Below are 13,431 nucleotides of genomic sequence, written 5' to 3'. Positions count from 1 at the left end.
AAGAGGATCTGGAGGTGGAGGAGCAGGTGAGACAAGGGGGAGGAAAATGCATGTTCCTGGACTTCTGTGTGGCCTTAGCAGGAGGCCTCTGGCCCAGCCTTCCACTCCTGGGCACAGCCCGACCCCAGCTTCTGCAGCCACCTTTAAACCGGAGAACTTCCAACGCTACAGCTCCTCAATAATTAAAAAGTAGGAAAGTGGTAACGAGAGGGAGGCCACGGAAGGGAGGAGGGACAGTCAGTCCCTCTCTAGACTTAGTTCCTGTCTCTTAAAGGATGCTGAAATTTACGGGTCAAATAACTCCACTAGCAGGATTTGGCAACTCGGTGGAATTTTCCTCTCCCCACCCCACCCCCGCCCCCCAATGGCTGTGCTTCCCAGGCTGGAAGGGAGAGCATCCCTGCAGAACCCTCTGGAAAGTTAGCTTCTGGGAGCCCTGTGAAGGTGGGAGGGAAGGGAGCTGCTTACCAGGAGACACTGGGGCACCCTATCCGCTGTGTCTGCGAGCAATGAGGCCATTTCAGTGGATGTGAGCGGCAGGTGGCATCGGAGAGTCAGACCCGCCTGCGGAAACCACAAAGGACACTTAGAGTCTCAAGCAAGGGAAAGGCCGGAGAAACATGAGAGAGTGCTGCTCGCGGCCCAGAAGAAAAGAAAGAAAATCTCAGGGTACGGTTCCCGGGCCTAAATTTGCTCCCATCCTCGCCCCCCCCCCCCAACCCGGTACGGTCCCTGGAGCCACCCAAGCTGCCAGACCCAACTCGGATGGGGGCAGGAGTGGCAGTTCTGCAGCGCAAGGACCGACGGCGGTTTCCGGGACCTCGGGCGGGAGTCGCGCGCCTCTACCACCTTAGCGCGGGTCCCTCGGGCGGGAATGCGCGGGGCCAAGACGCAGTGGCGGGTAAGGGTCCTGGGCGGCGCGCGAGAGGTAGGCAGAAGGAGGGAGTTTGGAGAGAGCTGCCGCGGGAGAAGTGAGCGAGAGCTCGCGGTCTCCTTGGAGACGTGCTAGCCAATGGCAGCAGCGGAAGCTGTTTACGGGGGCGGAGCGTCGCCATAGCAGCAGGCGAAGCCTTCGGAACGGCTACTTAACGTTAGTTCCTGGCTCGTCCGCACTCAGAAAAGCTCCGTCGAGTGTGGCGGGGCGATGAGAAGCTAGCCAGCCTTCGAACTGGGAGCCAAGAGCCGCGGGCGGTGTGAGGAACTTCTTCCAGAATCTTCCTACGTCCAAGGCTTCGCTCTGAGCCAGGTAAGGTAGGGAAGTACTTCGGCCCGCGGGAAGGGGGGCGCCTGTGCCAGCCTGACGAAGGAAGTAGTGGTCCAGGGACAGCCAAGTGAAGTTTCTAGGAACTCACCCTTTGCCCACGTAACTCTACCCAGTTCTCTTCTCATCACCCCTTATCCTGGTCCGGTACAGTTTCTCAAAATCCGACGACCTCCCACCCGGCCCGCGGTACTGCCCTCCCTGGCTCCGGGTCAGTCTGCATTTGTTGCGGGGTAGGAGTCCTGCCTTCCCGCTCCCCAAGAGAAGGGGATATCCTACTTTCTTTGCTCGTCCTCTGGCTGGTCTATCCGCTTCCCTCGTGCAGCCCATAAAACCTCGAAGAGAGAAGGGAGACAGAGCGACTGGCCTTGGGGAGGAATTTGGAAGAGGTTCGCCATACACAACCCTCTCCTCGTAGGAGTGAAGGTCGAGTGCTCAGGTCTCATTGTGGTTCCCGTAGGCACTGCGTTCATATTAGGAAGCGACCTTCGGGTCGCGAGATGGAAGCACGCATCCGCAAGGCCGTGTAACTGGAGCCGCGGGAGCCAACTGATCGGCAGCGCGGCGGGCACCCCAGTTCAACCCGTGGATGTTGACCGCCCCCTCGGAGAGTCCCCGAAGACATGGCTGAGAGCTGGCTGCGCCTCTCGGGAGCGGGGCTGGCAGAGGAGACCGGGCTGGAGGGCGGGCTAGAGGAGTCCGATGCCCTGGATGACAGCCTGACCAGCCTACAGTGGCTGCAGGAGTTCTCCATTCTCAACGCCAAGGCCCCTACCCTTCCCCCGGGGGGCACTGACCCCCATGGCTACCACCAGGTTCCAGGTTTGGTGGCACCTGGGTCGCCTCTGGCGGCAGACCCCGCCTGCCTGGGGCAGCCTCACACGCCAGGCAAGCCCACATCTTCATGCACGTCGCGGAGTGCGCCCCCAGGGCTGCAGGCCCCGCCCCCGGACGACGTAGACTACGCCACCAACCCGCACGTGAAGCCACCCTACTCCTATGCCACACTCATCTGCATGGCCATGCAGGCCAGCAAGGCCACCAAGATCACCCTGTCGGCCATCTACAAGTGGATCACGGACAACTTCTGCTACTTCCGCCATGCTGATCCTACCTGGCAGGTACGGGAGACACGGTCATGGCCGCTCCCTCCCCACGTCCTTCCCCGCCACACTGCACTGGATGCATATCATAGATCTGCAGTGCCAAGTGGGTGCAGCCAGAGCCCCCAGGGGACTAGAGCCTTGAGGTCCTCAAAGGAGCTCAGTTCTTAGAACTGCCCCTCCCTTGACTTTAAGAGAGGGAAGAGGGAGACAGTCCTAGGGACAGAGGGCTTTAGGGGCCCAGATGTTGAGGTTTAAAGGGAGAGAATTCACACATCCAGCCACCCAGCCTGAAGACCAAGTCTAGACTCTGTGGACTGGTCTCCTGGGGCGATGATGAGCTAACAGCACATTCTTGTCCCAAGTCCTGGAGTTCCTAGACACCCTCCTACTGGAGGATAGTTAGTCAAAGCTAGACTAAGACAGAAACAGCCCCCTCCCTATTGGCCTCTGCATCCTAGATTTTTTGCCCTTTTGGGGCACAAGAACAGATGCTGAGGCATGTGATGAGTTGCCCCTGTGAAGGGGCTCTGGGACCTCCCTAAAACTACTGTCTCACCCCCCCACCTCAACCTCTCCCCAGTTTCCTGCCTCACTCCCCCCTTCCCTGCCAGCTTCCCTGGGGGGACAATTACCTGAGTCAGGTACTTTCCACAAGGGCTCTGCCTCTACACCGTCTTCATGTTCCTAGCCTCCAGTACTGGCACAGAGCAGCCAAGAGGCCCAGGCCACCATGTAAACAGTCCATCTTTGCCAGGCACTGTCAAGCCACCTGCCTGCCACCCCACCTTAGACCCCTGTCCCCTAGCATGATGTGGACAGAGCTAAGCACCCAGAAGTGAACAAGGCAGGAAGATAAGAGGTGGAGGATGGATAAACATTGCCCAGGCAGTCTTCAAACCCCAAGATCCAGGGCTAGTTGGAGATTGAGGCCTAAGGGCTGTCACTCTTCCCTGAAGAACCCAAAGGGGGCAGGCCACAGGATCACAGGACCCAAGTCGTTCCAAATGGTCTGGACAGTAGGGCAGGAACCCCCACCCTCACCCTACCCTAGACCTATGCAGCTCAGGGCCCAGAACACACCATATACTCTGGACTAGGTAATAATCAACAGAGCCTGAGCTGGAAAGACAAGGCCAGCAGCTGGCTCAACAAACAAGGGAAGTCACCAGATTCCCTCATAGCTACACACACACACATGTGAGTTCTTGTGTGAGTGCACGTGCATGTGCACATGCACACGTGCACACACACACACACACACACACACACACACACAAGGTTGCCCAGCCCCCTGCATTGACCTACTCATTCACTTTACAAACAGAGGGCTCACCAGGCTCAGGCAGAGGGAGATGGCGGTCCAGGCCGTGGGGGAGCCAAGGGCCTTGGCCAAGGGCTGCAAACAGCAGGGTGAGGGAGGGAGGTTCAGAGGATGGGGGTGGCACTGAGAGCCACCCTGCGGCTCAGAGCTCGGATGACTGAGCAGGCAGATATCCTGGCAACAGAGAACAAAAGCCCCCGACAGCACTCCAGGTTCCTGGTGCCCTATGGCTGGTGTCCCAGAGTCCACAGCAGCCGCCTTGGTCAGAGTAGTGTCCGCCCTCCTCTCCCTGCCGTTGTGGAGAGAAGATGGGGGGAGTACACAGGAGTCCTGGGTGCCACTCCATCCCCACCATCCCCACTGACCTAGCTGTTCTTTCTTTCTTTCTCTTCCTGTGCCTAGAATTCCATCCGCCACAACCTGTCCCTGAACAAGTGCTTCATCAAAGTGCCCCGGGAGAAGGATGAACCAGGCAAGGGGGGCTTCTGGCGCATTGACCCCCAGTATGCAGAGCGGTTGCTAAGCGGGGCCTTCAAGAAGAGGCGGCTGCCCCCAGTCCACATCCACCCTGCCTTTGCCCGCCAGGCTATGCAAGAGCCTAGGGCTGCCACCTGGGCCAGGCCGCTGACCGTGAACACCGAGGCCCAGCAGCTGCTAAGGGAGTTTGAGGAGGCCACAGGGGAGGCAGGCTGGGGCATGGGTGAGGGCAGGCTTGGGCGTAAGCGCAAGCAGTCGCTGCCAAAGCGGGTAGCCAAGGTCCCTCGGGTCTCCAGCACCCTGCTGCTGACCCAGGAGGAGCAGGGCGAGCTGGAACCCCTCAAAGGCAACTTTGACTGGGAGGCCATCTTTGAGGCCAGCACTCTGGGCGGGGAGCTGAGCACACTGGAAGCCCTGGAGCTGAGCCCACCGCTGAGCCCCGCCTCCCATGGAGACGTGGACCTCACTGTCCACGGCCGCCACATCGACTGCCCTGCTACCTGGGGGCCTCCGGTGGAGCAAACCACCGCTGACAGCCTGGACTTTGATGAGACCTTCCTGGCCACATCCTTCCTGCAGCACCCCTGGGACGAAAGCGGCAGCAGCTGCCTGCCCCCAGAGCCCCTCTTCGAGGCAGGGGATGCCACCCTGGCCGCTGACCTGCAGGACTGGGCCAGCGTGGGTGCCTTCTTGTAAGAGGTCAGGCCTTGTGCCGCCTCCAGACAGTGCCCAAGTCAGGGCCCAGAACTGCTCCCCAACACTGGCTCATGGACAGGCAGGGGCTGGGCCAGGTTTCCTGAGGCTGGCTTCACACAGCCACACTGCTGCCAGCCCAGGTCACCCTCAGATTCAACACCAACAGGCTGAGAACTGGGAGCCAAGGACCAGAACTGCTGCCTCCCCCTTCCCCCATCAGTCCCCTACATATACAGTGTTTCATGGATCCAAGTTCACACTCCAGGGATAGGCTAATGGGCCCTGCACCATGAGCACTGAGGCCTGGAGGAATCCCAGCCAGGCTGGGCAGAATAGAACAGGGCCCTCCCATGCACCCCCTCTGCCCAGCTGCCCCTCCCGCTCCCTCCTGCTTCCTTGGGTCTCTATCCAGACAAGGTTCCCAGGTACAACAAATGCTAATTAGGTGACAGTAAATTAACCCCCTGGAGGCTTCTCCCTGGCAGAGCATCCCTAAGGGCCAGAGTGGCTATGAACTAGGGCGGAACTGACAAAGAACTAACTGGGGGAGGGGCATGGAGAGAAGGCTGAAGTGATATGGGGGTGCAAGGTGGGGCATAGAGTTGTTCTACAGGGCCTCTGGGGTCTTTGCCTGCCCAGCCCCATCTATATGGGAAAGAAAATCGAAGGATGTAAATCCCTGATCTGAAGCCAGATTTGAGGCTGGGAGCAGCAGGAAATTGGGGGGTTGGGTAGGGGCAGCCACACTGTGGGGGGTGGGGGGAGAGGGGTAGACTAATGTGAGTGTAGCTCTAGTTAACACTTAACTGGGAGGGACCCGAGCTTGCTGGAACCACCCAGACCAGGAAGGGGTTAGCTCCACTCCCCTGCCTACACTTGGGGACCGGGTCTTGTGCTATCCTGACCCCTGGGGCTGCCTCCCATATCCCTCTGCATGGGGCAATTTAACCTTTTTCATTGAAAGTTATTTACAATAAACATTTTTTAAGAATAAAATTTCTAAAATTCTAAACCTGGACCTCCTTGCAGCTTTCTTTGGTACAAGCGAAAGCCCAGTGGTTTTTGTTTTGGAGGCAGTACTTTCTGCTCAACAGGAGAATGGCTAGGGGAAGGTGGGAGGCAGCGAATTTCTGTAAAAGGCCCCCTGCCCAAGTCCCCACCATCACACTGGGAGACGATGCAGCCAGAGGCAGCTCTTGGGAGCCTCTTGCAGCCTGGGCCTCAGTACCTTCATCTGTGCAATGGGGAGAACTGTGCTCAGGGCCCCAAGGAGCAGGAGACAAAGGGGAGATGCTCACTGTAGCCTTGGAATTTGAAGAGGCCCAGTGTGCTTGGACTCCTGCCATCTCCCCCACAAGAGCCTGCCCAGGCTCGCTCACTCTCATCTGCATCCCTGGCCTGGGCCTGTCTCGGGCATCTCCCTCCCCTTGGTCCTTGCCTGGAGGGACAGGGTGTGAGGTCAGAGAGCTCCCTTCCCGCTCTGGTGTGAATTCAACTAACCCAGCCCAGTGGGACAAGAAGAGGAAGCCACCAGGGAGAGAGCTGGAGTGTTCAGGCCATCCTCCCTCCTCACGCTGCCACTGGACTATTACGGGAAACTGAGGCTCAGGACATGTGTGCATGATGCTCTGCTGACCCCTCTTAATCCCCTCACCCCTAGGTTTGCCTGGCATCTGTTGCCTACCCAGCCCCCACTAGACCCCACATACACACTTCCTGGTGCACAGATCCTTGCAGTGTGCGCGGGTATGCTCACACTCTCACATGTGGGCACAAATGGGTACTGTCCAGGGCCGTCCTACCCAACCCCCACAGCCCCACTGCCCCCCAGGTCCCTTTCTTTCTTTGTCCTTCAATTTGGCCTTGGGCCAGCCCATTCCCCTGGCTAACTTGCTGCTTTCACTTGCTAATTATTCCAAATATTCCAGAAGGGCACACACACTGCAGGACCTGGCAGGCAGGAGGGGGGATTACTGAACCCAGATGCCAGCCATGCCTGCACTCAGCACACAGAAAGGGCTGCCTAGTGCTGCAGCCCTGACACCACTTCTCTCTCCACCACTGGAGTCGCTCACCCTCTTTGCCCACCACAGCACTGGGACACACCAGGGTGCCGGCCTCCTCCACTAGCCCCAGCCAAGCTGGAACACCCTGAGTGGACAGCAAAGCAACCCGGCCTGCACCAGGTCCCTGCTGGGAGGACGAAGGGCAATGTCAGTGGCAGTACAGTGACTCCCTGGAGCAGCACTGGCCAAAGAAGCAGAGCAAGGTATGGCCCTTGCTCAAATGCAACAAGGTCTGCTTTTGAGACTCACCCAGGGCCTCCTGAAGGCCCTGCTGCTGGGGCCCAGGAACCAATCAGACCAGAATCTATGGTGGGTCTAGCATCGCTCCCCAACCCCAGGATGGGGCATTGAGCCCAGGGCTTTCCCATCGAGCTACATCCCCAGCCCTTTCTTTGTATGTTTATTTAGAGAGAAGGTCTCACTAAGTCACTAAATTCTTCCAACTAGTTGTGATCCTCCTGCCTCAGACTCCCAGAAGATTGGGTTTACACACATGCACTTGGCTGAGAGGGCAGGGGTGCTCGGGAAAGGGCTTGCACGATCCGTGCTTTCAACAGGCAGCATTAGACCAGGCATGGTGGTGTGCACCTATAATCCCAGCACTGGGGAGGCTGAAAGCAGAAGGATCAGTACCAATCTGAGCTATGTAGTGAGAGCCTGGGCTGAGGAGATGGCTCAGTAGAATAATCGCCTGCCTGGCAAGCTCAAGGTCTTGAGTTCAATCCCCGGTGCCAAAAAAAAAAAAAAAGCTACAATAAGAAATATATGATTGCGGGCTGGTGAGATGGCTCAGTGGTCTAGAGCACCTACTTAGAACAAGCTAAGTTAAACAAAGCACAGGGACCACGGTTCAAACCCCCAGCACCACAGGCCAGCCAGCCCCGCCCCCTGGTGGGCTGAGCTGGCCAGACACAAAATAAATAAATATTAAAAAAATAATAATAATTAAAAGAAAAAAAAAGAATAATGTTAAAAAAAAAGAAATATATGATTGCAAGCAGGCAGCATTGCTGGGGTGAGGAAAGCACGAGTCTTCCAGCCTGTGCAGCTCTTCACTCTTCCCTGTCCTGGCATTCTGGGTTTTGCTAAAAAAAGAAAGAAAAAGTAGATTTCCTTCCTATTTATTTAGAGATCAAATGTGATCCAAATCCAAACATGCTGTGTGCAATTCAAGTTGCAAGCATGACACATTACACTAAATATACTGAATACTTCAGTGAATAGCTCCCTCATTCAGGACATAGCTACAGGGTCCTCAGGTGCAGGACTTTGTCATTGGCCCAATAATCTCATCCAATCCACAGAGTCCAACCAAACAGTGCTGGTGGCCCTGATCTCTCTGGGCCAGTGTGCCAGTCCAAGAGCATGTGACACCTTTGCTGTCGCAGCCCGAATCTTGTGGGGCTGCGGGCAGTTTGGAGATGGAAACCAGGGCCTTATACACGCTCAGCAGGCACTCTACTGTGCCAGCTCCCTTTTCACAAAAATGTCTTCCACAACTGGATATTGAACCCATGGCCTTTGCATGTAGCTGTATCTCCTGCCCAATGTGTGTGTGTGTGTGTGTGTGTGTGTGTGTGTGTGTGTGTGTATTTTTTTTTCTTTCCAAACTAGGAGTCACTAATGGGTTCAAACTTGTAACCCTTCTGCCTCACGTTCCCAAGCAACTACAAAGATGGATGTGTGCCACTATGCCTGCGTGTCCTGGTTCTTTTGAGTTGTTCAACTTGAGCTCATGACTGCAATTCTCTGAGCAGGCTGCTCCTCTCCCTAGGTAGCCCAGGCTGGCCTCCAACTCTCAACAATCCTCCTGCCTCAGCTTCCCGAGTGCTGAGATTACAGGTGTGCACCACTATGCCCAGCCCCTCTTTCATCTCTGTGCTCCAAACTCCACTTTTGCAGTGGAGTTCCTGAATCTCTCCATCCTCAGATGTCAGGGGAGGCCCTTTCCCAGATGGATGAGCTACCTTCCATCTCCAAGCCTCTTTCCTGGCCTCCCTGGACATCCAGGAAGGTGACAGGTAGGAGGGAAGAAAAAAGCCAGGAGCTAGGACCTTGGAGTTTCTGCCTCTCTGCCCAGGGCACTTTCCGTTCTGTAGGACAAGCCACATTGGGGACCAGTGACGCTTGGGTTTGGAAGTTCCCCCAGGAACCCACCTGCCCTGCACTAGGCCCCCCACAGAGCTAAGCCAGCCTGGGCTGGCGGGAAGTGCTGCCCACCCCCACCTGTAAGCACACAAGGACGATGGCTGCTGCGTCAGGAGCCACATCCTGGGCAGAGGCCCAAAGGTAAACAGGTGTATTTGGACTCCAGCAGGGGGCAGTGGGCCAGCCCCATGGGACAGGCCTAGGCCTGCCCAGGGTGGGGAACTGGGGTGTTGTTAACAATGGAGTGGGACAGAAGCCCAGGTTTGCCTGACACATTCTTGTGTGAGGAGGAGGAAAACACAGGTGACAAGAGAGGGGAAGACTGGGGCTGGGAGAAAGCATTGTTTGCCCACCCAGACCTGGGCTGCGCTGACTGGCGTGAGCCATGGGGCAGGGACAATGTGCATGGGAGCCCTGACGGGTCACCTTCCCCCCAGGACACGTGTGTCCATCTTACTGTGTTGCTCCCAGGTGGAACAGGGCAGCACCACCTAGACAGGCGGGCATGCTGGGGCCTGAATTTCCCTGTGTGCATGAAGAGGAGGCTGGGACCAGCTCGAGGGACACTGTCCCCAAGAAACCAGTCAGCCGGAGCTGGCTAGGCAAGGAGAGGAGGGAATGTCCAAAAGCCTGAGAGGAACATCAGGGGCCCTCCAGCTCCCTGCTGCCCTAAACTCTCAGTCCAGAGTTTAGCCACATCCCTTTCACCACATCCTCCAGCTTAAGGAGAGGATGCTAGAGCCTGCTGTCTGAGCCGCAGGCGCCCTTTCCCCACAGGAGGAAGCAGCTCCCTTGAGGCCCAGCAGGGCACTTGCAAGCCCCATGGGCACATCCCGCCACCACTGGGCCCTTCTGAAGGTGAGACCTCAGGCCATCTTCTCAGTGCTACTGTTTGACCAGGGGATTAAGTTGCAGCTACGGGCCCCCCTCACCCAGCCACCCACGGGCTCCGACACTAGCCTTGCCCCTCCCCTGCCTGCCTCCCTCTGGGCACCAGGCCTATCCCCCCAGCATCAGGTTCCCTTTCAGTTTGCCCAGAGACACCTGTGTCAAGGTGGGGAGGGCGATAGAGGGGGATACAGACCCTGCCACTCAGGGATTCAGCTCATAAGCCTGTAGGTCTGAGCACACCTGTCTGTTCTGCTCATTCCTATACTGGACAGATCAAACCCACTGGCCAACTTGTTGATGAAGGAATGAGTGAATGGATGGATGGATGAATGGATGAACTGGCCGGCAGATCAGTAAAAGGAAAAACACAACAAGATGGCCTTAGCAAAATGCTCTATGCCAGCAATGGAGAATGTCTTCGAGCTTTCAGTGACCATGAAGAACCAGCTGCCACACGTGTGCCGTAGGTTCACCACCACTGCTCCAAGCACACAATACGAGGGGGTTTTCAGGCAGCTGAGTGAGACAGTCTCAGAATAAAAACAGTCTGGGAGGGGCCAGGGAGATGGCTCAGTGGAATAAGCGTTTCCCTGACAAGTGCAAGTGCAAGGGTTTGAGTTCAAGCACAAGGGTCTGAGTTCAATCCCCGGTTCCGCAAAAAAAAAAAAAAAAAAAACCAGTCTGGGGCTGTAGGTCAAGGTGCAATCCCTGGGCTCCATCCCCAACCACTTCCAGATACTTGATGAATTCACAAATGAATAGCTATACGAATCAGTAAGTGAAAGGGGGTCAATGAAGGAAAGGAGGAGATGAGATGGGACTTCGTCCCATCCTGTACCCGTCACCCTTTATTCAGAGGAGAAGTCATTGGCACAGGGATACCAGAAACTAGAAAGAGACAGATAAGGGGCTAAGGCAAGTCTCAGGGACCACATTAATGGAGATCAGTGAAAGGCCCTGGATTGTGGACCTGCCAGAGGCTACCTCAGCGGGGGAAGGACAGAGCAAGAGCTGAGACTTCCAGGAGGCCACTAGTAGGGAGTAAGGCAGAGGGCCAGGGCCAAAGAGGGAGGAGGAGAAGCAGGCAGTGGAGGAGCGGGGAGGCAGGTGGCAGCCGCTGCTTCCCCTGCACACCTGTTCCTGCAGTCCTACCCACCACCCTGCAGGTGCATCCCAGGCCGGCACTGCTGAGCCGGTAGGTGGATGGCGTGGACTGGGCAGCAAGCCAGCGTTTGCACAGGAGGTCCCTGCAGCCTCCCAAGGGCCATGTCCTTCATACAGGGTGGGGAGAAGGGGAGAGGATCCAAAGTTTGACAGCAAGCCCCAGACCCAGAGCTCCAAATAGGAAGAAAGGTCAGGTGCAGCGGCACACACCTATACTCCCAGCACTCTGGGAGACTGAGGCAGGAGGACTACAATTTGAGCCCAGCTGGGGCAATGTAGCAACTTAGCAAGACTCTTGTCTCATAAATAAGATATAAAGGGGCCAGGGAGATGGCTCAGGGGAATAAGCACTTCCCTGGCAAGTGCAAAGGCCTGAGTTCAATCCCTGGCTCCACCAAAAAAAAAAAATAATAATAATAAAAAATAATAATAAAAAAATTTAAGAAATAGATGTAGAAGAAGCATTGCTTTAAAAATAGATAGATAGATAGATAGGATAAGATAAGATAAGATAAGATAAGATAAGATAAGATATAAAAATAGCTAAGGATGTAGGTCAGTCCCAAAACCCTGTTTCAATCCTCAGCATCACAAAGAAAAAGAAAAATGACTTCATATGCCCTCCTGTGAAAAAAAAAAGTCTCTTACCCTCCCCAAAAGTACCCCCAAAAGTTCCATGACTTCTTTCAGTCATTCAGATAATCCCTGATGTGTTTCTAATTTTTTTTTCGTGGAACTGGGGATTGAACTCAGGCCCTTACACTTGCCAGGCAAGCACTTATTCTATTGAGCTATCGCCCCAGCCCCCTGTGTTTCTAATTAATACCACTGAATTTCCAATGTATACAGAATTCAGCCAGTGATGTCCTACCACAGAAGACAAGGCTGCAGCCTGCTTCCCTCTTCCATCCTCCTGCTGCTTAGCTTTTCATTAAATATCCAGAGATCATGCAATTGTCACAGTATGGTGCACACTGGTCACCACTGGGCCAAGCAAGTACTCTGAATATTTGTCCTTTTGTGTAGGATGCAAGAGTTCATAGTTATGTGTCACTTATTTTGCTTTCTGTGTACTTACGGCATGTGTGTGCACACGTGTCTGTGCGCTGGGAGGGACGCTTGGATACAGGCAAGCATTCAACCACTGAACTATGCCCCCAACCCTAGCTCTCCAAAGTTGTTCCAACTGTCTTACAAATCTTTATCCTTCTTATTGTTTTCTCTATTAATATCTTCTAAAGTCATCCTAAGTAGGTTTTATACAATTGAAAAGAAGTACAAAGGGCTCTTCAGTGAACAGGAAAATGAAAAACTGATATATAGCTCAGTGGCACAGTACCTGTCTGACAAGCTCAAGGTCCTGAGTTCAATTCCCAGTGCAAAAAACAAAAAACTTAGGGCCAGGGAGATGGCTCAATAGAATAAGTGCTTGTCTGGCAAGCGCAAGAGCCTGAGTTCAATCCCTGGTTCCGAAAAAAAAAAAAAAAAAAAAAAAAAAACCTTAATGTCCCTCATGTTCTACCCTTACCCATCTATCTCCCTCTGGTAATCACTGTTACTATAGTTTTTGGGTTTTGTTTTCGTTTTTGTTTTTTTTTTTTGTTTGTTTTGTTTTGTTTTTTGCTGTTGTTTTGTCTTTTTGAGGCAGGGTCTTGGTATGCAGCTCAGGCTGGCCTTGAGCTCACTTTGTAGGCCAGGCTGGTCTCAAACTTGTGACAATCCTCCTGGCTTAGCCTCCCAAGTGCTGGGATAACTGGCATGAGCCACCACAACCAGCTTATTACTGTATTCTTATATGGCCATCCAGAGGTATTATATAGGTGTATGAATATCAACTTAAAATTCCAAGTGCAAGTCAGGTGTGGTAGATTGTTTTTTGGTTTTTTGGCAGAACCGGGGATTGAACTCAGGCCCTTGTGCTTGCCAGGGAAGCACTTACTCTACTGAGCCATCTCCCTGGCCCCCAGGTGTGGCAGTTTGTGACTATAACCCCAGCTACTCAGGAGGATGAGACAGGAAAATCAGCTAAGTCTAGGAGTTCAAAGTCAACCTGGGAAAAAACAAAAACCACCACCAACGAAAACCACAAATAAAAGTCTACCTGGGGGCTGCAGGGATAGCTCAGCAGCATAATCTCCTGCCTAGCAAGCACAAGGTCCAGAGTTCAATCCCTGGTTCGTATGCAGTGTGGGTCCCAGAACCCTGGGTGCTCTGTGCTGGCTCCCCTGAACTGCATAGCAAGACCCTATAAAAGAAAGAGAGAGAGAGAGAGAGAGAGAGAGAGAGAGAGAGAGAGAGAGA

At 54.6% G+C, this 13,431-nt stretch overlaps 1 protein-coding gene and 1 long non-coding RNA gene across 4 annotated transcripts; one reads left to right on the top strand and one right to left on the bottom strand.

Moving 5' to 3' along the window:
• Positions 1–11: 11 nt before the first annotated feature.
• Positions 12–938, bottom strand: LOC111816476. Its single transcript, XR_002820865.1, has 3 exons — positions 850–938; positions 469–564; positions 12–174 (listed from the first exon to the last, which is right to left on the bottom strand). It is a non-coding gene; the product is annotated as an uncharacterized LOC111816476 (long non-coding RNA).
• A 159-nt stretch (positions 939–1,097) lies between these two features.
• Foxj1 (forkhead box J1) lies at positions 1,098–5,580 on the top strand. Of its 3 annotated transcripts, none has more exons than XM_004630125.2 (3): positions 1,098–1,246; positions 1,722–2,382; positions 4,091–5,580. In XM_004630125.2, exons 2-3 carry the CDS (start codon positions 1,885–1,887, stop codon positions 4,859–4,861), a joined length of 1,269 nt encoding a protein of 422 aa, XP_004630182.1. In that variant the 5' UTR covers positions 1,098–1,246; positions 1,722–1,884; the 3' UTR covers positions 4,862–5,580. The 3 variants fall into 3 exon arrangements, with proteins under 3 accessions (XP_004630182.1, XP_023569668.1, XP_023569667.1); XM_023713900.1 differs by having other exon boundaries at positions 1,680–2,382; XM_023713899.1 differs by having other exon boundaries at positions 1,098–1,251.
• The last annotated feature ends 7,851 nt before the right edge of the window (positions 5,581–13,431 follow it).

Source organism: Octodon degus, unplaced genomic scaffold, assembly GCF_000260255.1.
Source record: "Octodon degus isolate 3935 unplaced genomic scaffold, OctDeg1.0 scaffold00033, whole genome shotgun sequence".
In the NCBI taxonomy this organism is placed as follows: domain Eukaryota; kingdom Metazoa; phylum Chordata; class Mammalia; order Rodentia; family Octodontidae; genus Octodon; species Octodon degus.
The sequence above is the reverse complement of the archived record's forward strand: the minus strand, read 5'-3'. Positions and strand labels throughout refer to the sequence as shown.